Source organism: Cyrtonyx montezumae, unplaced genomic scaffold, assembly GCF_038088225.1.
Source record: "Cyrtonyx montezumae isolate F1298 unplaced genomic scaffold, pur_monq_1.0 scaffold_3, whole genome shotgun sequence".
In the NCBI taxonomy this organism is placed as follows: domain Eukaryota; kingdom Metazoa; phylum Chordata; class Aves; order Galliformes; family Odontophoridae; genus Cyrtonyx; species Cyrtonyx montezumae.
The window spans coordinates 117,611,083-117,635,388 of record NW_027072034.1 but is presented as its reverse complement, the minus strand read 5'-3'; the positions used below and the strand labels follow the sequence as shown (position 1 = coordinate 117,635,388).

Here is a 24,306-nt window from a genome sequence, read left to right as displayed (position 1 = left end):
GCAGGCCAGCAGCTTTCCCTTCTGCCAGGTGAGATTCAAAATTGATCTGATTGGCTTTTGTCCCCTAACTCTGCACCAGTGTTCCAATTTGTATGACATAATGAGATTTTAGATTTGGTGCTGAGAAATGAAAACCAGACACAGTATCTGAAAGGAAAGGCAATTACCTAGATCTCTAAGACCTATCAATGTTGTGACTGAGCTACTGAAGTTCAAGCTGACACCCAAGATATTCATAAAGAAACTTGGAAGAGAAGCAGAAAGGAAGCTGAATACAAGCTTCTTTAAAAGAATAGATTAGTTGTACTAAACAGTTTGGAAGTAAATAATATATGTAATAGCGTTCAAAAAATGTATTCTTCTAAATATGTTCTTTGGAAGAAGCTTCAAATGGAAACGTTTCAACTTCGGAAGTAACCTTTCTTTAAGGTAGAAAGCATTACATATCAAAAACAACACTTGATAGGCCATATCAAAATTTGACAGAGTGAAGTTCTGTCAAAGTAGTCAAATCATTTTCATTTTACTTCAGTCCCATACAAAGCTGTTCCTTCATTATTTTGCCTTAAACTTTGCTTAGTACAAGTATCTACAGGTAACAGCAAAACCAAGTAAACTGGTGTCCTACAGAAAAGGGGAAATGTTTGAGAAGTTAACTGCTCTGCTCCTCATTCCATCATTTATCCCCTTTATCGATTAGTTGACTTGTGGGTGTTACCGATTTCTAAATGGAAAGAGGCTTTTTCTCCACTCATTTTCAGAAATGCAGAAAAATGTCCAAGTTCTTTGGAAGCCAGTTCTAAGAGGAGAAAAGCTCTCTGCTTTTCATGGAACATTACAGAGCTTTTCTATGAATACTGACTTCTCTCTGCTTTTTTTAGGACATTTTTCTATGGACTGTATTTTCTACGGCTCCAGAAGAGTTTAAACATAAATAAATATAAAGCATTTATGCTTTATATAGAAATTACGCACAAGTAGAAACACTTGTTGAATCTCTTGGTAACTTATGTAGCACTATTATTATCTACCGATTTTTAAAGAGTACTTGCACTACAAAGGCAGAACTGGCATGATGTATTTGTCCTGTCTTTTCCATCATGATTAAATCGCCACTTGCTTTATCAGATTTTAACCATTTGGCAGATTTCATGCAGTGGGCATCTGCAATTAACTAAAGCTTTTAAAGTATCTGTCAAAGTATTCTATCTTTTTGAGGAAAAAATCATAGTGTCTGTGCCATAATAATAAAATGGGAAAATCTTCCTTTTTAAATTTAGCTTTGGATTAGTCATTTGAAATCTTACTGGCAAATAGTTTGAGGTTTCTTTTGTAGGGGAGGTAGAGAGTTGGTTTTGCTCTTTTGTTTGTTTTTCATTGGCTTTTTTATTTTGCCTTTTGTGTGTGTGTTTGGAATTTAATCTGGTCCCATGAAAGTCTGTCACAATCTGATTAAATGCAAAGGCTTGTAAAAATGGTCAACAAGCTGAATTTCAAAAGGACTCTAATTGCAGTTACACAGAAGTCAGTTGAACTTGCTTGCTCTGCACTTGCAGTCCTGGGACAATTCAAGACCTGTTTCTGAGAAAAGAAAGTTCCCTTTGTGGGTCTTTGTTTTTTGGGTTGGTTTTTTTTTTATTATTTTTTTTATTATTAGGTGTGGGAGAAGGAGGCTGTAGACAATTAGAAGAGCAATACTTGGGTGCCACAGATATGTGCCAAGGAATGAGGAAGTACCACAGCATAAACTATTTGATCTCCTTTTAGACTTCTTCAGAGAAAGGGTAGAAGGCAGTTTCAGGAGAGATAGCAGAGCGATGGTTGCACCACCTGCACAGTCCCCCACCACATTTCATGCTGTTCTAACATCAGGACAAGAATAATCAAACACGGATTCAGTATGTTGGCTGGGACCCTTCCTCAGGGTACAGAATGTCTTAATGAATCAGCACTATGGTATACAAGAGATTGCTGTATTTGGATTACTACTCTTTATTTGTTCAAAAGCTGAGAATCATGAGGTTATAGAAGCTGGAACTCATAGGGAGAGGAGTTCTCATATTAATGTTTCCCTATAGAAATGGATTTTGTCTTTCCATCTATTGCATAGTTGAGTATTTTGTTGTAGTTGGATTTTTTTTCCTCCCTGCCCTCTAAGCCATTAAAATTGAGTTTTCACAAGGGGTCACAAAGTGCATATTTCTTATTCTCTGGGTCCTTGACTTGAGACCTGAAGTCTCATTACCAAGGGAGCTGAGCACTTACAGCTGCAGCTGATGTTGATAACATCTGTGCTCTGAGCCCCTCAAGAGCTATTCAGGGCTAGCTAAATATAAAGGACTTCAGCTGTTTCTGGTTGGAGAGCAGGAATGAGTTACTTTTGCCCAGTTACTTGCTGTCACTGTGGCTACTTCTACACCACCTCTGAGATCAACTAGCTCTCTTTTTTCTTTCTTTACTAATATTTATCCACCTGCCTCTTTGCAAAAGGACCCTGCATGGCAGCTACCAAGGCTTGGGTGTGGGTTACTGTACCAGAACACTTATAGGAAATCCAACAGAACCAAATTCCTGCTTAGGAGAAAACAGAGACCAAACCAAGAACTAACTTTTTTTTTCTCCTGATCATTAATTTTTGCAATATCCAACGCTGCTTCCAGCACTTGGGTTCCTGTTTCTCCAGATACAACGTTCCAGTGAAATTAAGATGTTCTAAAGTGGGCCATAGCCTAATGGAAGGGCAGCTCCCAGCCATCAGGCCCTAATAGCTCTGTACCCTGGCTGTCTGGGCTCACAGTCCTCAGACATACAACAAATTTCAGTTATTTGATTACTCGTGGAGTCTAAACGAGTAGGAGAGGACAACGCAGTTTTCTGAAGTGCTGCCCATGCTCACAGTAGGTGAAATATCTATGTGACCTCCTGGATGTCTCCACTTCCCTGCCTTGAGACTTCACCCACCTCAAGATCTGCAAGCACTGACATGCTACAGATCACTCAGGGAAGCATAAGCCTCTGCCTTTTCTACCATAGTAGTCATGATAAAGCCACCATACTCACCTCATACCTTTCTAGAGGACTAAAACCCTGCTCTAACTCAAACAGAAGTTCCAGGCTGTTTTTGGATCCCCTCATTATATAGTCCATCAACCAGAAAACACTAGGGAGTAAAATCAAAAAGCAGTCCTCTTCTTAAACATAGTTTCATTTTCAGAAAATAGACTTCTGATCAGCATTCCCTTAACTAACGCTAATTCTCAGGTTTCTACTCATCAGCAGGTTCCTGGGAAACTCAAGAGAGTCAAAAAAAAGAAAGTAAAGCCTATCCCTTCAACAGGCAGATATAACAAAAGTTTTGTGTAAGCGTGGCCAGTGAGGAAGGTAACCAGAGATGCTTTCCCAGAGACCAAACCAAAACTTTAGTAGGACTCAGTTAAGAATTCATTAGCCAGCACAGTGTTTCCTAAGCAATTCAAACAAATACACCCCCGTTTAGCTCTGTCCTGTCTCTGACAATAGCCAAAAAATTAAAGGAAAACCTTTGTAAAGCTATAATGCAATGGAAAGCAGAACAGCAAAGTCCTAGGCTACAGCAAGGATATGTTAAAGCACAACAGCTCTAAATACAGAATCAAAGAAGAAAAAAAAAACTGCTTACCCTTAGAAGGCCACAGGTAGCAGCAATCTTCAGTGAGATACCCTTACCTCCACTGCCAACCCTTAAATGAGGTCTAGGAAGGGGTGGATCCATGCACCTGAGCCCCCCTGGTTTGGCCCTGCCTTTCCACCATTTCATCTACAACCTCTTTGATGCTCTGAGAACAATTAGAAAGTAAGTGGTTAACTATTTTTTTTACAAAATAGGATTTTGAGAAGTGACAAAATTAAATATAATGTTAAAAAAAAAAAGAAAAAAAACCAAATCAACATTTGACAATATTTACTCTTAACTGTTTACCCTTTGAGGAGCAGTCCACAATTTAGACCTATCATCTTTCTGAAAAATATGCAGATTCCCAGACAACAAATTGACTGCTGCACTATCAGCAGTTTTATTCCCATCCTGCCATCTCTGTCATCCTCTAGACTGCATGTATGCAAAAGAAAAGCAATATTTCAATAGTTAGGTGTTCAGAAATTAGGATTAGATTTATGGTGAGGTTTCCAAGACCAGGACTAAAATCTGGTCCAGCCAATCCTGTACTAATTTCATAGAATAGCCTGGGTTGAAAAGGACCTCAAAGATCATGTAGTTTCAACCCCCCCCTGCCATGGACAGGGTCACCAACCACGAGATCAGGCTGCCCAGAGCCACATCCAGCCTTGCCTTGAATGCCTCCAGGGGTGGGACTTCCACATCCTCTCCGGGCAACCTGTTCCAGTGCGCTACCACCCTCTGAGTGAAAAACTTCCTACTAACATCCAACTTAAATCTCCCTTGTCTTAGTTTAAAATCATTTCCCCTTATCCTGTCACTATCAGCCCATGTAAACAGTTGTTCCCCCTCTTGTTGATACATTCCCTTCAAGTACTGGAAGGTCACCATTAAATCTTCATGGAGCCTTCTCTTCTCCAGGCTAAACAAGCTCAGATCCCTCAGCCTGTCTTCACAGGAGAGGTGCTCCAGACTTCTGACCATGTTAATGGCCCTTCCCCGGGCCACTGTGGATTAGTCCCTGCAAACGTTTACTTTGATACCTTCACATAATATGAATACATGGATCTAAAATCATAGCAGTAGATTTAAAGGACATTCAGAAGATTCCAATTAGTCAGCAGATGTGCCTGCTTATGTGCTACACATAAATGTGAAGACTGACAGGAACAGGGGACGTAAGAATTACAGATGCTATGATGGGTTCACCAGTATTCCAGTGCTAAGATCTGTGCTCAGAATTACTCAGCCAACACACTTGCTAACACTAAAATCTGATTTTAAATAATGTCACCAAGGAATAATATCACTACTAGTCTTCCATGAAGGATGAACACTGTGTAGTTACTAAGATCCAGCTGAATGAATCAAGACAAGACAAAAACAAAACAAAAAAATGGTTACTGGAGGGGGTGGAGGCATTTAATTTACCCTTGCAGTTTATTACAGACTTGACTGAGATATCTCTTGCCAAACTTATCAATGTGAAAAGTATAAAAAGAATTATAAATGGAATTAAGTTTAATAAAATGTATGGATTGTGTTACCATCTGCAAATGGGCACTGATCCTGAAGCCACTTCCGTCTGACCTGATAAACAAATCCCCTAGAAACAAATCTACAAGTAGAAAAACTAGTTCCCTATACCAGCATTCTGGAAGGAGGCTTAAAGAGAGAAAGCACTGTCTCTGCCTGTAAGCTTAATGTGCAATTAATCAAGTACTTGTGGAAAATTTAAATGTACGTGAAAAGGATACTACATTCCAGGAGCTGGTAAATCTTCACCTAGCTAGCTTGGTAAGTTTAATCATGTACACTAACTTTTCTGAATGTGTGTGGAATATTCTGGAATTTGTTTACACTATATTTTCTTTACAAACATTATGCTGCAAAAATATATAAGAACTATTCCTTGACCTTCTCCTTAAAATAATATTTTTAATTATATTTTTACTTCTATCTTTTGGGAGGTTTTTTTTTCTTTGTTTGTTTGGGTTTTTTTAGTTTAAATACCTCTTTAATCTTTTCCATTTCTACAACAGAATTCTATTCACATGAATATCTTGAAATTCGGCATCTAGGTATGAAATTCTCCACGGGGAAGAGGTGGCTATGTAAAAAAAAAGAGACTGCCTGCCCAAACAATGATCAGTCCTTTTCCTTCATTATATAACCTAGATATGATTGCACTTCACAAAACCAATCTTAAAAGGTTTGCAAAGCAATAATACCGAATACATTAATATATTTGTGGCTATTCACTGCAGCTGTGAATGAAGACGGTTCCATCATAAAGATATGTTACCACTTCATGTAAACATTTAAAAGAATGTCTTCTACCTGCTGAAGAGTTTGCAAAAAACAGCATTTTGAGCTAGATAACTTGATGAAAGCATTTGTTTCTTATCACTTAAAAATTCAGTCTCATGGGACTACACAAGCACTCAAAATTCTATATATAGCTCAAGCAAAAAGATAACATACGTGTGGATAAGCTCATTCTAATAAATAAAAGTGCTCAAACAAGCCAGAAATCGTGGCTTGAGCCAGAGCTTTAAGATTCCTCTTAGCAAAAGAAGCAGACATATTACAGAATTTGAAGAGGCTTAATAGTCACCAGTTACAAATTGAAATGCTAATTCAGTTTTAGAGAGACTAGTCATCAAAACATCATAAAATAGAGCCTTGTGAATCATAGAACATTATTTAACCATCAATCAAGAGACAAGGTAATTTGATAAACTGTTTTCTTCATTAGTTGATTACATTAGCTTAATGTTTACAACAAAATAATTTTCCTGGTGAAAAGAACGATCAGACTCACCTTATATCAATGTTAAACTGTATTTGTATGAGCTTTCAGCGAGTAATTAGTATTTGTATGTAAACTATTTAGTAACCAGTAGCGTCCAGAGAGCCAGTGACTTCATTTTTATTCCATGTACAGCAGAGTTACAGTCTCATTTATTCGTAGGGAAGTAGCAACAGGAAATTAGGTGGCTGCAGCACTAGATGAACACAGTTCCCAAATACACAGCTAGTCTTTACCATCTAATCAGTTCTGCTAACTGATGCTGATATTGCTTGCACACTCGTGATTAGCCAGAATACTGACGTCCTAAAGCTGATGAAATCCACATTTAAACAGGATTCAAACTACAGGTGACAGTTTCTGTACTAGAGCACGTATCTATGTTATTTTGTTTAGAATTTTTCAACTCACATATTCTCCTATATAAAAATTCACACAACAAGATTCTAAGAACCTTTTCTGATCGTATTTCCTTGGTGCACACAGATATAAATCTTCATTCTGTCAATAAAAATGCAACAACCAAGTTCTGATCATTCTCCGGATCTGGCAAAAGAAACCTGCATCAACGTGGAACTTCTAAACAAGGAAACTGAACTTCATAAAGGAAATGCTACTTTGTCTGGAAGTAGCAGTGCAGAAGACACCTTCAGTCCCTGTGAAACGCAATCAGTATCAGTTTATATGGACACCACTACAATGCCAAGTGACTACTTTCGAGTACAAGGGTATACTGAGTCTTCACTTTTGAATGTTCCCACAGAAGAGTGCACTGGGAGCCATCACGCAGCTTTCCAGTTTGACCGGCATGCTCTGGCCAGAATTTCCACTTCTCCGACCTTAAGGCGTTTCAGGATGGCCTCTGCCTCACAAACACTGACATTTCAGGACTCCTCTGACACAGCTCAGCTGGAGAATCAAACGGAATACATGGGTTCTCTCCACCATATTTGTAAAACTCCACCCCGCTGCACTAAGTCTTCCTCACTGTCATTGCCTTCTTGTGTCTACAAGAAATTACTATCTTCCAAAGCAAAGACAGAGGCAACCTTAGCAGATCCAGAGTCTGCCAACCCCGGATTAAAGTTACAAAGCCAAGAAGATCCTCTCAACAATGGCACTCCCAAGAAGATGCTCCAGAATTCTTGGCGAGCCAACTCTGCTACGCTGCCCAGGAGATTCCTCTGCTACAGCTGTGTGCCACAGGAGGGTTTCCAGGTAAGCACAATTGTACAGTGGGATGACATAGCCTCCTTTCCAAGCTCATGTACTCAGTGTTGATTCATTATAGTCTAATTCTAAATCTGAATTGCAAAACAGCTCACGTTTCGTTGCTATAACAGACCAATTTCTACATTCATCAGGAAGGGAGATTTTTCTTTCCAAATCAGAACAGAGAGCAGATACATGTATCAGTCACCAAGTTGGCCTTGCCCAACTCCTATGGATGGTCGCTCCTTCCCACCAGTGTCCATACACCCTGATAGTCAGTATAACTGCTTGTGAAGAACAAGACCAAATAATTTGACTAGGGTCTTCTTGGGTTTTAGGGAGTTATTTTCCTTCTAGAGTCCATCAGCAACATTATCCTTAAGCCAGAGCAGTTCTGTATTATTTTTTTACTATAAAGCATTAGTAGCCCACAACAACCAAGAATGAAGTCACTCAACACTGTTAAGTTTTGCTACTACTAAAACAAATCTTAAGGTTTAAGAAAGGTCTCATTCCCTTTTGTTACTTCCACTTACCTAGTTCTGTCATGCATTTTCCCCCTCCACTGGCATATTCAGCTCCAAAAGCAAGCAGCAAATTGTATAATGTTTTCTGAAGTAAGAAACACTGGTGCAGTGAGTGCCAGAGTCAGTAAAGAGAAAGAAGCAAGGGAGGAGCTAACTCTCCACCTATCTACTGGCCAGCTATGCCCTATAGCTCTACACTGAGAAGAACAGGAGAGAGATGGCTGAGGCCAGCTTTGCTATCAGATCTACTATCAAAGAAACTGCATTACTCCCACAAGCAGTTAAAATGAAACACTTGTTTGACTCCAACCTCACACAGAGCACTTAATGTGTTTCACCGAACATGGATGGTGTCAAATAGGCGTAGCACTCTTTACTAACTAATTAGTTTTATGCCTTACACATCAAAGCTATTTTTGCCACCATCAAATACTGAAAACATTCTGAATATCAAGTGAGTCCTGCTCTTTTCTCCACAGCAGTGAAAATAATTAGGTACTTTTTCTAGTATATTTCTCTTAATGAATCAATAGCTTTGTTCACATCAGATTATTTGCTTTCTAACCAAGTAACACAAATATCTCTCTTTCTTTCAGAAGAGTGGATTGCCTATGCAAAGGTATGCATATATTTGTGTCATTTTACTCTAAGCTTCAGTTCTGTATGTTTTTTATGAATTCTTTTCACTAAGACAAACCAAACAGTGAGGCATACATGCACAACTCAACTTCCATTTGTAGATTTACATTGAGAAATGTGTGTCACCAGCTTGTTAGACTAAACATTTTAATGAGATTTCTTTTGAAGGTGGCCCCCTCCCTGTCATGTTAAGCATTATTTTACACCATATTTCATTTGGATCATCCGAGAGCACTGCGCAAGGAACCAGCTGCCAAAAGGCCTGGCTGCTTGGATTAGCAGTGTCAAATTTCAACTTGAAGAATGTGAAGCATCTCATAATCTTGAGTGGCATTCTTCAAAACACTGTGGGAGAGAAAGGGGAGCAAAGAAGCCAGCTCAATATTGTTCTCAGACATGAGCAAAGCAAATCAGGGGCTGCTGCTGGATGAAGGGATTGTTAATCCTACAAAATAAGTATATTCAAATTTTATAAATTGGTATAGGCATTTTATGTCAAGTTAAGGTTCTGTATTGAAATTGTAATGGGTGAATTGTGATAAGATCTTACATCTATTATCAGAAAGTAAAATTTTGATTAAAAGTCAGCCATGGTTCAGCCATGTGTTGTTGTTTTTTTTTCCTTAATATGTTCAAACAGTTACAGAAAGAAAATAGAATTTATTTTCTCCCCAAAAGGAAAGAAATTAGAAGGCAGTACCACCACTAATAGCAATGCCTTGGTTCTTTTTATCGCTTGATTTCCTTGGAAATTTCAGGTGGCATGCAGATGAGTCAGGTATGTTAAAAGCATTGGCACTCATGAGCAAGGCTGGTAGAAGATAAGCCTACACTCCTTTTTGTGACTGTAACATGATGGGTTTTACTTACTTAGGTTGAAGATATCCTCAGTTAAGCTATATTTCCTCTTTGTCCTAGTATTTACTCATTTTTGAGATTATAATACGGTTTAATGCAAGAGCAAGTTTGTGTTTCAAGTATATTTGTGCTTGGTACTGGGAGGGCTGGAAAAGTACACATAGTCCGTGATTCAAAATGCAATGCAGTTCCCTAGACAAAATTTGACAGATGTGTGCATGCACATGTAACAACACGTACACTGTAGAAGAGGGCTCCTAGATTTTCTGAATTGTTGCAGTTTCTTTCCTCCTCTTCAGCCTTTTGAATTTACAGAAGAAAAGAGGAGAAGGAGATGGGGGGAGCAGAAGAAATCTTTGTATCTCAGTATGAAAACAGGTTTTCTGCACCTATTACAGGAATAGCCTGTTCTGATCCCACTCAAAACTATAATACATAAGCATAGCTCACTGATGGGATGAGGGTTTATGTGATTTGTATCAAACTAGGTGACAAATTGAAAAATATCAATTGCAAATGGCTAAAACCAGGAGGAAACTAAATCCTTAATGCACATACTTTCTCTTGGAGCCACTTGCCTGGCAGCTTCACAGGGAACCCAATATATGTCAGCAAGGATATTGCCTCTGGGCTTCCTTCCAGATATTTTAAAAGCAAAGAAATCACACAGGGAACACTATAAGCTTTGTTCCAGGGACACCAGCAGTAAAGAATGGGGAAAAAAAGTTTGAATAATGTGTTATAATTTCTATTTCTCATTCTGACCTATATTGGAATGTGTGGAAATATAATACAAAAATCACAATTTTCTGCTTTTAACTTTTTTTGTCAAGTTAAATTTGATCCAAGGTCTGGGCAAGGGCTGTATTCAGCCCCTCCTTGATCCATATCATTACTCTGAGTACTTAAAAGCTCATTTCTTACTAACATAGACAGAGAAATCTGCTGAAATGTCAGATAATTCAGCTAGCAACCCTCCTCCAACACTACCTCATTGTCATTCAGGGTAAAAGTGTACTGCTGTCCTTCAGTATTCATGAATCTTTCTTCTCTCTGCACCCAGGCTATACTTTCAAAAGCCATTTTTAGGCAGATATGTTCATTTTAGGGAGCCTTCCCTCACACAGCTCTCATTAACGACTGTACTTCTCTGTTATCATGCTGAACCAATGCTGTTTAAAAAAAATCAGCCAAAATAAACAAACAAAAGAACCAGGGGGGCAGCAGAGAAAAGCGTATCTGGTAAAGTGAGATGCTGAGGTCAACACCACAGTGGAAAGAAATAAAAAATAAAATCTTGAATTTCTTGAACCTGCTAGGATGCTCCCTTTCAATTAGTTGAGACAGTTGGGCTCAGCTGTCTTGAAGTTCTTCTCTTTCAGCATCTTGTATTCCCATTCAGTATATTTCAAACTCTTTAAAGCAAAGTCCAAATGCCCTCCCTAGGCCATTTGGTTAGCAGTGTCATCACCTGAAAACTAACTCAGTACCACATCCACCCTGAAATGTTGACCTCAGAGGACAGAACGGTTAGAGTTGGAAGGGACCCTTAAGATCATCTAGCTCCACCCCCCATGCTATAGGCAGGGACACCTCCCTCCAGACCAGGTTGCTCAAAGGTCCATCCAGCCTGGCCTTGAATGCCTCCAGGGAGGGGGCATCCCCATCCCTGGGGACTACTTCTATGTGGTATTCCTTTATGCTGATTTACATAGATTTCTATCCTCAGAGACGTCTAAAGCTCTGGTTAGGCTAAGATCATGAGCATGGCAGGATGGATCTCTAAAAAGCAAATCAGCTGAAATTCTTCATGCACTAGAAACAAACATACCCAAGATATTTATCTTTCTAGACCATGAGTCCTTAATAATTTTCCATCTCTTCATAATGTGAGCCTGTGACTGTACCTTGCTTCACAAAACAAGTAGATTTAAAGGAGGACAAATTCTATCTCCCCTTGTGATTGACTTCATCCCTAAAGTACATTTTTTTCACTCAAGCCCTCCAGCACCCTGCCCATATTAAGGAAATCAGACACAAAGAAAAAAATAAAATGGCAAACCTGCTGGGTCTGCAGCTACAAGAAGATAGTAAAACACTGCAATTTAACAGTGTTTGAGTCTGTATGGATCACACAGCACCTCAGTACTTTAAATCTCTACTAAAATTACTGAAAGCATTTAATGTATCTACAGCCATTTAATATGTACATTTACATACATTTCATGTGTACAGGCATCAGGACAGATGATCACAGACACTTATATCTGTGCCTTCATTTGTGAAGGATGACTGCATAACTTAGGCATGTAAGTCATCAACCACACCAGGCATGTCAGAATGCAAGGGTGTATTGTAGTTGCACATCCAAGTGTCCTCCCACACCTCATAGGCTTGCATTCCTATGCAAGAACTTTCTTTATGCATCTCTAAAACTCAATGCCTTTTAGATCAAGGGAAATAACACCTGACTCAATTACAGTGGAGCCATGCTTCCCATTAATCATTTGCATAAGTGAACAACCTCCAACTTCAAATATATCCTGAAGCTAGATACCTTAAAGGTCAGTATTACATCAGAAAGAAAAAAAAGTGTATCCGAGCTGAAATAAATGGCCTGAATTTCCTATAACAGTAATGACAACTTTCAGAATTATGTTGTGTTATAATGCAGCATCTAGCTGTCCAAGAGATTACATATTGCAAACACAAATTGTTTCAGAATCATGTTAATGCAATAGTCACCAAAACCTTAAGGCTCCTTTTCTTCAGATGCTTAGTGACTGGCCCTCTGAAATCCAGTGCAATTTGCTTGCGTCAGTCAATGGTAGACAGCAGAACAGTAGTTGCAGACACCAATCACTTTGCAATCTTAGGATAACACCACTAATTAGGTAATGGCATGAGTTAATAACAGAATCCAAGAATGTTTTAGATATCCACCAATAATTTATGTATTTAAATGCAAGCAGCCTCTGGCACACACTGCTGGATATAGAATGCCTCTGTCATTCCTCTTGATGGGTCTACATCCTGGACAATGAACTCTGTTAGTAACAACAATAGTTGGAAAGATGCATTGGTTTCAGATCAGTGGGCTGACTAGACCACATTATATTCAAAACACAAAATATTTGAATTATACGGAAAAAAAAAAACCTTAAAAATTTAGAGAGAACATGTCACAAACTAGCCAAATAGTTAAATATATTACAGAAAATAAACTCACTGCTATATTGTCTTTTCTTGATATCACCTAACGTATATAAAGTTCAAAAGTCATAAGTCATCTAGGGCCACAATGTTTAACTGCTCCTGTCAATGCCAAAATTGTTCTGCAGTCTTGCCCTATTTTTTGCTTAATCTTAGAAGAACACATGATTTCCCAATATTTAAATTCCCAGGTACTGCTCTTCTCAGGCAAGATACAGATGGAAACACTTCATTCTTAGCAACACTGAGCCGCTGGAAAGATAACAGGATATTTGCTGCTTTGGAAATTTTTTTCTCATTTCTCATTTAATATCTTATGCCATAGCCACTGTGATTCAGTTTTTAGCTTGCTTTCTCCCATATCAGCCAGGAGCACTTCAGGAATTCCTTCCAACGTGAGGAGAGATGACGTGCTTTGTTGTTGGGTCTCACAGATCAGCCGAGCGCAGGCGTAGCTCCGTGGTGGTGAGCTTGCCAGGACTCGAGGTGTTCCCTGGAGACCTTCTGGTGTCAGACAGTGCCTTGGACTACCTGCCCCACACAGCCCTGCTGCTAAACGCAGGTCAGACATAGGGTGAGCTTCACTCATCCACACCCCACGATAGCTATGACAAGCGTGTGTATGCATGGGATGGGAAGGAGGGACAGAAGAAGGATCAATGCAATAAAAATGACAGCGCTCATTACAAAATCCTCCTCAATCTAGGGTCTCTCCTTTATTTTATAGGTGAATGCAAAACAGAAGTAGTTGAGGAGGGCTAGACAGACCACCTCCACACTCTCCAGCAGCAACCAGGGCCCAGGCCAGGACTTCCATCTGTAATCAGTTGCGTTACAGCTGCCTACCAGGACAACTTCAGCTAATCACAAAGATAGCAGACCCAATTCATGGCCACTGGTTATTCATGAGACCTTCCAACACCAAAATGTAGACCCACAATTTCCTTAAATATCTGTTGTGTAATATACGAGGGCTGCTCTGAAAGCATTGCCTCCTATTTTATTATGTTGGCCCATGACATCAGAGGCGGGTGATGGTGGTATGGCATTAGAGGCTGAATTTTCCCACCGATATTCTGTTACATTTTGTTGTCATGTGACAAATGGCAGCAAAGGGACTGTCTGACAAAATTGCATCTGACATGGAAGTATGTATGAAGTGAAGGTGTGACATTGAATTCCTCCATGCAGAGTAAAAAATGGCACCCATTGAAACTTGCTGAACATTTAATGGAAACCAGATTGTAGATGTCACACTGAGGCAATGAGTGGCACATTTCAGCAGTGGCAACAGTGGGTCACCTCCACTGGTGCATATTTCTACAAGCACAGCATACAGGCTTTTGCTTGTTGCTGGTGAAAACACACAGCTAATAGTGTTGACTATGTTGAAAAATAGTATTTTTGTAGCTGAGAATTGGTTCTATCAAATAGAATTATTGTGTTATTTGTTTCTATTATAGTTTCTATGAAAATAAATAAAAGGCATTACTTTCAGAGCAACCTATGTAGCATAGGGTACAATGTGATTACCAGAAACTGGAAGATGCTTGTGGCTGGAGATCAGAATTTTCCACAAAAAGTGTAATTATTAAGGTCATGCTTTAATAAAAGCAAATAAGCCAAATAAACCAGCTATCCCATACTTCAAAACCTATGAGATGGTTTCAAACTGCAATTCTGAAAGCCTGAAGGTACCATGAATTCAGAAAAGCTTTCCATATTTCATGCTGAGTATACTTAGGCATCTCTAACCTCCCACCAGTGCATTCCCACATCTGGATTACCAGCTTTCCATGATCCTCAGTGAGGATCATAAATTACAGCCTGCACTGTTGTGCGAGCCCCATGACTACTCTGAGGCCTGGGGACTTTAGGATTGTTTATTCCTGTAAGTTTTCCAGCTGTCATCCCATGGGCATGACTTTACACAGAGATATTCTTCCTTCTGAAGAAACTAATCTGTACAGATGATGTTCTTTCTATTACAGCAATCTTATTAGATTCATATAAAGTATAAGTACCTGCATAGACCCAAGATACCTCTGAAGAGCAGATATATGCTAATTCTTCCTTCAAAACAATAGGCATCTTTAAGAATTGACCTGAGATATGATGCATTGTCCCATGTTAAGAACTAGCAATCACACACAGATCATCTGCAGAAAGTGGGAGTGTTCAGCATCATCCAAGATACTGTCACAGATAGACATCTCAACAACCTTAATGGATATAAAGTCTGGTGCACAAAAAGTCTAAATATAGGTATTACATTCGAGCCAAGTAGAGCGTACTATATTGGGATTCACTGCAGGGGAGGGGTGGTAGGGGGAATACATAAATAACAGTTTTATTTTTAGATATTTGTCTCTTTACTTACAACACATTTGTTTTTCCCATTAGAATCCAAAAAACCAAGATGGCCTTTTGCCAAAAGAGGACTCGTGAGTATTTCACCACATTCTTTCCCTTGCGCTGACCTTGCCTTCTCATACAACTAACCCGGGTGAAAAAAGTTTATTTATGTCACTGCCCATGAAGAAAAGCAGCCAGCAGGTGGGCTGAACATGCAAGCTGCAGCTCCCCCAGCACCAAGCACCCTCGTAGTCATTCATCTGCAGTGAAGGTAGGGTGGTTCCAACAGCACAGCCTCTGCATGTGCTAAGACAACCAGCAAGCACCCCTGCCTCCCAGGGCCAGCATGGTAGCAAGAGGAGAGATCTCCACTGTACAGCACCAGAGGGACAGCACAGGGCAGGCAACAAAGGCACACCTTTCACAGGACATGTCATTTGATGACTTTAGCTGCAGACACCCAAGGCAGCTCGCCATGGTAAAGGGAGCACAAGGTGTCTATGCCCTGCAGCAAGTGGTGCCAGCTGGGGCCATGGCCCTGCAACTCACCCACTGCAGCAGCATCCCTGGGAGCTTGGTGATTCAGTCACTTGCTCCAAACATCCTGTCATATATTTTCCACATGGCAAACCAGACCTTCCTTTGCCTGGTGTGGAAAGGATCTAAGCTTTACCTTACAGGTAGCTTTCAGATGCTTCTTTAGGCCTTTGCTGTCCTCATGTGCAATCTGATGCTAACCAATGAAAGCACACATCATAGCACTTCATTTAATTTTCTTTCCAAAAGCATTCCCTTTTCTTCTCCAACTATGAAAGTTTTCACTGACAATGGGATCCAAATGCCTTTTCAAGATAATTTACAAGTGCCTTGATAACTTTCCACACCAAAAGATACAATTGTGAACATTCCAATAATTTTTTATATTTTATTTCCTAAGTCTTTACTAACCAAGAAGAGTTTGTGCAAGTAAATTAACTGCTTGGATTAGCATGCGTAAGAGTCATCACTTTGGTAGCATTTACATAGAATTTCAGGGAGAATAGCCTAAAATTACATTTTTAAGTTCAGAAAAATTATATGTATCTTATTACAAATTTCACATGTATTTATTCAAGTGATTTCTGATATTGTCAAAGTGCATAAAATTTTATTTATATAAATGTATTCTTCATGCATTTGTTAAGTGCATTTTGTTATTGCTCCTGTTCCACTGCAAGCTAACTTGCAGAACTAAGAGAACTGTGAATTTCAAGTACTATATAAATATATAGTATATACTTATACTATTTGGTTTTGATTGTATATACTATATAATGTGTTTATTTCAAGATTGGCTGGAGTTCGGTGCCTAAAATTCAAACAGAAAGATGCGAAGTACGAGGACATAGTTCCAGGGAGCAGATAAAACATAGTCAACCATCTTATAAATCTAAACACAGCATGAAATTTTAGTTCATAAATGTTGCTTAAACTTTTTACATGGCACTGCTGTCCTGACAAGTAAAGCAAAACCAAAAGCTATTGTTATTAATTTCATTATCCCTCAGAAAAAAATCCTCTAGTTCCTTAATTTTTATAAAATTTGGTTTACTGGTGTTACTATGCAGCTGTCCAAAGGAGTTTTTCAATTCAAATAAAAAAATAAAATTCACCTAATATTCGTTTAACTAAGATGGAAGGAAGAGGATTTCAAATCTGAGTTTTGTTGTTTCATGCTTCTCTCTGTGCTGAAGGACATGAAACGTCATTTGTTCTGCTTTGTGGTGGTAGCCCATTGCCTGTTGCCATACCAATGGCTTCCCCTGCCAAAGACCATTTTGTTGCATAAACAAGACCTTACATGCCCACACCTCCAAGACACCTACACACACAGATCACAGCTACAAATAAACCTGCCATCTCAGTTGGAAAGCATGGAGATTTTAAAAAAAATCACATGGTTAAGTGCACAGATCTTACAGAAAATGGCAAGGTTATTAAGCTGAGTAAGCATATTAGTATTCTAAACATTGTATGAATTAAAGTGTTGTTGTTTTTTTTCATTAAACAGAGTAAAGACAAACAGAAGCAAGCATCTGGTCTGGAACACTGTCTTTCAACCATCAAGGCCATAGACTGCGGCACATATGATTTTTGCTGTGTCAAGGTATCAAAATTCTCAATATCTTGTATCAAGACATCTATCTGTTAAACTCTTATGGGTGAAAATAAGACAGAAGTTTTATCCTCAAGTCAACATTTTTCAGTACATTAATCTGGATATGAATCCTATCTGTAAAACTGAAGCATAAACAGAAGTATAGATTAATAGTTTGAAATGGAGGAGGGGAGCAATGTGAGTGTCAGTCGAGGCAGGCAACAGCCTTCATACCATTCAGATTTTGCTGTGCTGCCCTGGTGTGGGAAGGCACCTTCCTCTGAGAAAGGCAGCAAGACAACCTGCTCACAAGCCAACCCACTTGTCCTTTCACCCTTTTGCTTCTCAGAGCAAACTATTATACTCAGGTCTCCACAGACTTGTTTGTTTAGGACCCCTATCAGCACCTAAATTACAACTGAGCATCTGACTTAGGAGCAGGTCAGTCAGCTGATGGTGGCCGCTCCAGGACCAAGAAAAACGGTATCCAAGTACCTCTGAAGATCTAATCCTAGGGTATGTTGACTTTATCATCTGAAAATTCAGAGGCCATCATAAAATTCCTGCTTTCTAGCCCCATAACAAATGAAATTTATTAACATTTGCAGGCTGCCCACTGTTGTTTTTTTTTTGATACAAAATCCTACAAACATAAGGTATCATTCTGTGCCACCCTTAAATTCCTTGTGTTCATATTATGAATACTTTGCAGAAGAATTTCAGAGAGTTCTTTAATCTTTTTAAAGGACACTGAGCTTTTTGCAAAAGAATCACTCATATGGGCAGCAGAATTCTTTACATGAGCAAATAGTTCATCGATTCTTCTCATTTGGTCTGAAACAGTTGATGCAAGTTGGTTATTCTTTCTTCCTCCTCCATCACAGAGCAAATCTTGGCATGAATTTATAAAGGCTCAACAAACTGAGCAGGAAGATGTCAATGGCCGACTGCAAGTAAAAAAGGAAGAAGCAGTATGGGAACTTTTCACAAGTGAATGCAGTTACTTACTGGATCATTTGCTTGTTCTCAAGATGGTACTTCAGATTACAATTCTCAAAAATGATTAAACATTATTTGCCCTGTTGGTAGCATAAAAGACATGAAGCCACCTGTAACCACCTCTCATTTGGTGTCTACAGGGCTCTTGCTTTTTCTTACACTTGTCTTCCTTCTGCTTTTCTCATTTCCTTTGGTTGTTGTTCCTTTTTTCTTAATCTTCTTGATGTAATCTCTTTCTCTAGACATCAATTTCAGTGCTTCATAAATACATTATGATCGCAGATTCTTCCAGTAATTTTGGATGATATTTCACAACTCCTCTTACTAACTCTGAATGGAAGCCACCATCCTCCAACTGACTCTACTGGATATTTCCCCACCACAAGTCTATAAAATACTCTTGGTTTAACTTCATGCATATCTATGATTAGATATTCCTCAGTAAAGCATGAAAACAGCAGGTCCTGATCTCACGAGAAAAGAAGCAAACCAATAACTCCTCCCAAAAACTCCAGGTTGTCTCCATCTCTGCAAATTGTAAAAGTTTTCTAGTACGATCAAGAATAGAAAAGCTATAACTAAGAATAGTATCAGTGCATAATATTTATATTTATCACACATCATAAATTAGTTTAACTATTTAAAAGGATGGATGCTTCCCTATAACTCTTCCTGTCTGTTTTTCTCTTATTCTGCACAGATGATCTCAATTTTAATATTAGTTCAAGGAAAAACAGATAAAGTTAATGAAACATTTTCTATGTCATTGAATAAGTAGTCTAGGCAGTACAAGAAGTATTGTAAGCTAAATGGAATAAATAGGGGAGTGGGCTGAGTTCCTTCTCCTTTACAGAATAGAAAGAGACAGGAAAGGGAACAACAATTCAACAGGATGGAAGCGTCCTTCCTTCTTGGCTCTGTTTAGAGATGTTGAAGGATTGTTTAAATAAATAAAACAGGTGAATCCTAGAAAAATTATTTCACTAATTTTAATGAATCTCCATAGATCACTTCAGGATCACAGTAAATCCCTTTTAAGCTCTCAGGTCTACAGTTTGTGGCAACTAAGGAATTATGAAAGGCTGCACACTCACCAGCAATTCAGTCTCAGCATCTGACTGATGAGAGTTTTTTTTTATTAATGTTTTTCACACACAAGCCTTTTCACCACAATAAGCCTTTTTCAGCTGTAGGTCAGATTCAGCACAGCTCCAAGATCCCTATAAGAGCTTAGATAATGCACCATCTTAAACAGTCAATAAATACAAAGGCAGTTTTTATTCCATACAGGTTAGCAGAACAACCCAACGAGATGTAAAACCTGCACAAGCGCTTTGCTTGTGCTATTCCAACAACTTTTTTCCATGTTGGCTTCCAACACCTTATTCAGTATGGGTTAGGAGGGTGTTTTAAAAAGCCAGCTAAATCTGTAACTCTACAATGCCTATGCTATTTTTTTTCCCTACCTATCTCCAGTAGGCTCAGAAGCCCCATTCGCACAGAGAAGATACCAAGGATGTTGCTATTTCTGCAGTAGCTGCAGAGAGTAGACAGCTCATACCCTGCCCCTTGCACAAAGAGCAATAGCTCATACCCTGCCCCTTGCACAAAGCCCTGTATTTAGCACTCAGGCAGATCAGGAAAAGGTTCTCATAGCATCATCTACTGCCCAAATCAAAGAATCATTTCAATGCATGTTCTTTTCATGAAAACAGCATTATATATATAAATAAGCACAACTGCTGAATAACGTGGATTTGTTTTGTTTATAAAGATATTCTTTTGTTTATAAAGATATTCATGAACACTCTAAAATACCTCCAGAGTAATGAATTTCTCTTGGATGTGGACTTATGGAGACTTTTTGCAAATGTGGAAGAGTTAAATAAGGTGAGTAAAAAATAAAATTAAGAAAATGCAAGTTGTACTGAGATCAGAAACCTGTCAGCCCAATAAAATGATGAGGAGCCAACACTAAGGTTTCTATTCAGATTCAACACATGCAATTGAAAATGACTTCAAATAATTACCAGCAAAAGATGACGGTGAGCTCATTCAACAGTTCCTTCAGAAGTAAACAGGAGTTTATGTTTCTCAGAAACAATGTCCTTTTAAAAGGATTTATGAACCTAGACACCAACTACACAATCCTTACTGCAAAATTAAGAAGAGCAACATTTCAGAGACAAGCTTCCTTTCTCAAATAGATGGGCTTTGATATCTACTAAGCCACACTGATAAAGCAAAGAAAAACAAAATGACACCACCCCTCTGCAGCCAGGGTTTCCTCTGTGTGGATGAAGGACAATCCCCAACACAGAGCTAATGATCTGCATCCATGTGTTACCCACCCCCTAGCTTCCAGAAGGAATGCGAAGGTGAGGCTTGGCTGCAGTGTACTCTGTCTCTATGCTACTTGTGGTTACTTGGAAGGAGGTCCTCCTGAAATTTAAAGCAGCCCATAAATCCAGAGTAGCTTTTAGATAGCTTTAGAAGTATAGAACTTTTCTTTTACTTCAGAGTTATTGGGACTACAAAAGAAAACCCAACAAACTCCTTACCCTTAATGGCAAAGTGAATGTTGGAAGGGGCTCTTTAACTTCATAAGTTGAATGACTTTGGTCAATCATTCTCACAACGTCTCATAACCATATCACACATCCTAAATAAGTTTCCTACTTCAAGTTCTGTCTCTTATTGTTACACCTTTGACTTAACTATAACATCTCACTTTTCTTTTTTTTGCAAAGCAAGAAGAGCAGAAAAGTTTGTCAGAGCAGGGACAACTAAACAGAGCTCAAATGCATGAGCACATCTTTGCTCAGTGGTTGGTTGACCGCTCACCAGAGGAACGTGTTTGGAGATACAAGGAAAAAGATTTTAGTTGATGAGTTTCACCTTGTGCTTGCTGTGATCTAAGATCATAAAAGTCATCTAGCTACTAGAATTCAGTTGATCTGTCATTGCCGATCCCTTTCATTCTTACTTAAATAAGGAAACAATGTCTATTGTTGCATGTGATTTAGGAAACAAATAATACTTTGAGTTTGGTTGGAGTTTCATTGTGACTTGAGAGAATGATCTTTAATACAATTTCCTTTTTTTATTCTCTCATTTTGTTTTCATTATTTATGAGAAATTATCATTTAATGTGCATACCTGTTTACAAAAGAGTTAGCAAATGTAAGAAAAAAGTAGCTACTCTCTATGCCTTCTATGCTTTTTTTCCCTGAAGTTTACTGCATGCCTTTCCTCTTGACAGCAGGCTGAATCCATGAAAAAAAAAAAAAGCATGCTGTCAAAGGTGCAAAATGAGCCCTTGTTAAAAAGAAAGATGCATTGTCCCATGAACAGCCTCAGCCCCAAACAAGGCAGAGCATGCAGCTACAACAGCAGTTCAAAGCAGTATCACAGAGGGTGGTGGTGCTCTCTTCTGGTCATGGGGAAATATTAGGTAATGCAACAACATATGTTTTTCAGAACTATGCCTGGAGAAAATGTCAAGGTTGATAAAGACCTGACAAAGCCTTTAAACACATCTGATAGCCCTTATCTGGCCAGGACTGCTGTATGATCTAACCATGGGCAGCACAGAGTTTGAGCCCGTCAACATGCTGAACCTACACAATTCTTTCTTTACAACTGAACAAAACTTTGGTCCAAAGCGCAACCTGGTTGCACATTTGGAAGCAAACACTTTGGGAGGCAAGTAGAGGTTAGGAACAGGCTTTCACCCACATCTGACTGGATCTGATTGTATCCAAATCTGTAATTCAATATGATTGGAACACTTAAAGTTAACTTGCAGGAAATACTGGGTTTTTAAATGCAGTTTCTACATTTTAAGCCATTTCATAGAATTTTTCTCATCTCCTAGAGCATAAATCAAACTCAAACTACAAAACATGATTTTTTTCTTCAAGTGAGTGTGAAGGCTTCAGTTGTCACAGCTGTCACAGACAGCGTTTTCCAGTAGACTGCATTCATCCATTGTGATTTTCCATGTTGGCTCATGTGCAATACAGCTGTTACCATAAAGTAAGCATAAATGGAGTAACATAATCCTGTTTCAAAGCTTTAATCACGTGGATATTATCATGACATAACTGGGTATCTGTATAGATTTATTTTATCTTCTGACTAATTAAAGCAGTTGGTGTGATTTTCTGAAGCTAATCCTGGCAATGTTAGGGAGATAAGTGTTAGACCTGAAGACTTTGAAGAGGTCAGGAATGAGAAATAAAGTTATTTTAAACTTAGGAAGTTCAGTCATGCTAATTTCTCTTCATCTCCCCACTACTTAGATAAGTCTCAGCTTTGTGGAACATTTTTTTGAAACTGTGAAAGAACACGTCACTGAGTCAGGATCACCTACGAATTTCATCTCCACACTCAGAGAGGTAACATAATTATAAGTATTCTCATTTAACCTCAGCAGGTCCTTGGAACAGATCGTTTATCAGAGCATGCAGGTGCCTTAAAGCAGTCAAGCCAGTCAAGAATATGACAGCTGTCACAGGCAGTTTGGTCTTAGCCTCAAGTACCTCCCACCAGTAGGACATTTTTATTCATGGACATGTTTGAGGTGATCATGGAAAGCTTCTCTGAACATGGTACAAAGCATGGAAAGATTTTCCCATCCTAGGGAAACTTAGCCCAGACCTTGAGGAGGCTTTGTCACCAGCAGAACCAAACTTCTCCCTCAGTGGGAGAGGTTTCCCTAAAGCCAGACACTAGCCCAGTCTTCAGCTGTACCCTGCCTCCTTCGAATCCATCATGTAGAGCCTTCCTTTACTCCACAGACCAGATCCACAAATGTATTCAAGTGACTATATAAGAGCTCAATGGGATACACATGCACTTGGTCTGTGTCTGCTAAGTGAGAAGAATGAACAGATACAGCTACCTTGCTACTGTCAAGACATTCAGATCATCAACGTGACAGACAAGAGAGTGAGAACAATGTTCAGGGGCTCTCTCACAAGCATTCTATTTCCTGCACAACTTCCTTATGGTCAAACAGTATGTAATATTAATACAGACACAAAATCCTCAAGTTTACTACTGTGATAGCCAGACTTGAACTCATCCTAGCACTAGAGACCAATAGAAAGCTTCTGGGAAAGACCCTACTTCATGTTCAGGATTTTAAAAAGGCAAAGAGAGGCTAAAGCTGGGCTTCTTCCCCCTGTTTCCTCCAACTGCAAGTACTCCAATCCCAGAAAAAAATATGTTTTATCACTGATGTCATTCAGTATTTCTAAGAGCTATCTAACATTCTTGGACATAAAGTGACATGTTACGTGAGGTCACATAAACCGCCCGCAGAAACAGTGTTTTTGATCTTCAGTTTCTACATCAATTTCACTTCCTTTATTTCTAAATAGAACAAAATCTAATACTATTTCTTTTCTCTGCAGAGCCATTAGAACTGGGCTCCCATTCACTGTTTGAACCCTTCCCCTCCCCTTTATTTTTTTATCACTGTTGAAATTTTAGTACTGTTTAACTCACCCTTCACTCTTTTAACTTTTCCCTTTCCCTCTGCCACTCTCCCCTTAGGTACAAGGTAACCTCAGGTAAAACCCACATTACAAAACTAAAAGCGTTGCTTCTCCTTTTGTCATCACATTTTTCATTCTTGACGAGCTTTCAAGCCTCTTCTGCAGTTTTTCCAGGGTGACCTCTGCCAGACACACCAGATTTATTGCCTCAATTATACCTCTGCTGTCTTCTACTTGGAAAAGCTGAGACAAAGAGAAGACTTTGGCATCTACCTGAAGGTAAAGTGATGGTTTTGTTCTTGTTATCTCCAGCCATTCTGTCTTTTGGCAGGATTTTATCAGCAGACCAGAAAAGTTCACTGGAAGCAAAATTGCGTAGTCAACATTTTACATAA

At 39.0% G+C, this 24,306-nt stretch overlaps 1 protein-coding gene across 1 annotated transcript in view; it reads left to right on the top strand.

Moving 5' to 3' along the window:
• The first annotated feature begins 6,980 nt into the window (after nucleotides 1–6,980).
• Nucleotides 6,981–24,306, top strand: part of PLEKHG7 (pleckstrin homology and RhoGEF domain containing G7) — a 30,027-nt gene continuing 12,701 nt past the window's right edge. Inside the window, exons 1-9 of the mRNA XM_065743177.1 lie at nucleotides 6,981–7,685; nucleotides 8,803–8,825; nucleotides 13,351–13,478; nucleotides 15,320–15,360; nucleotides 17,322–17,417; nucleotides 18,293–18,442; nucleotides 20,202–20,297; nucleotides 22,712–22,807; nucleotides 24,077–24,190. Coding sequence (XP_065599249.1) covers nucleotides 6,981–7,685; nucleotides 8,803–8,825; nucleotides 13,351–13,478; nucleotides 15,320–15,360; nucleotides 17,322–17,417; nucleotides 18,293–18,442; nucleotides 20,202–20,297; nucleotides 22,712–22,807; nucleotides 24,077–24,190 — 1,449 coding nt within the window. The remainder of the gene's footprint in view (nucleotides 7,686–8,802; nucleotides 8,826–13,350; nucleotides 13,479–15,319; nucleotides 15,361–17,321; nucleotides 17,418–18,292; nucleotides 18,443–20,201; nucleotides 20,298–22,711; nucleotides 22,808–24,076; nucleotides 24,191–24,306) is intronic.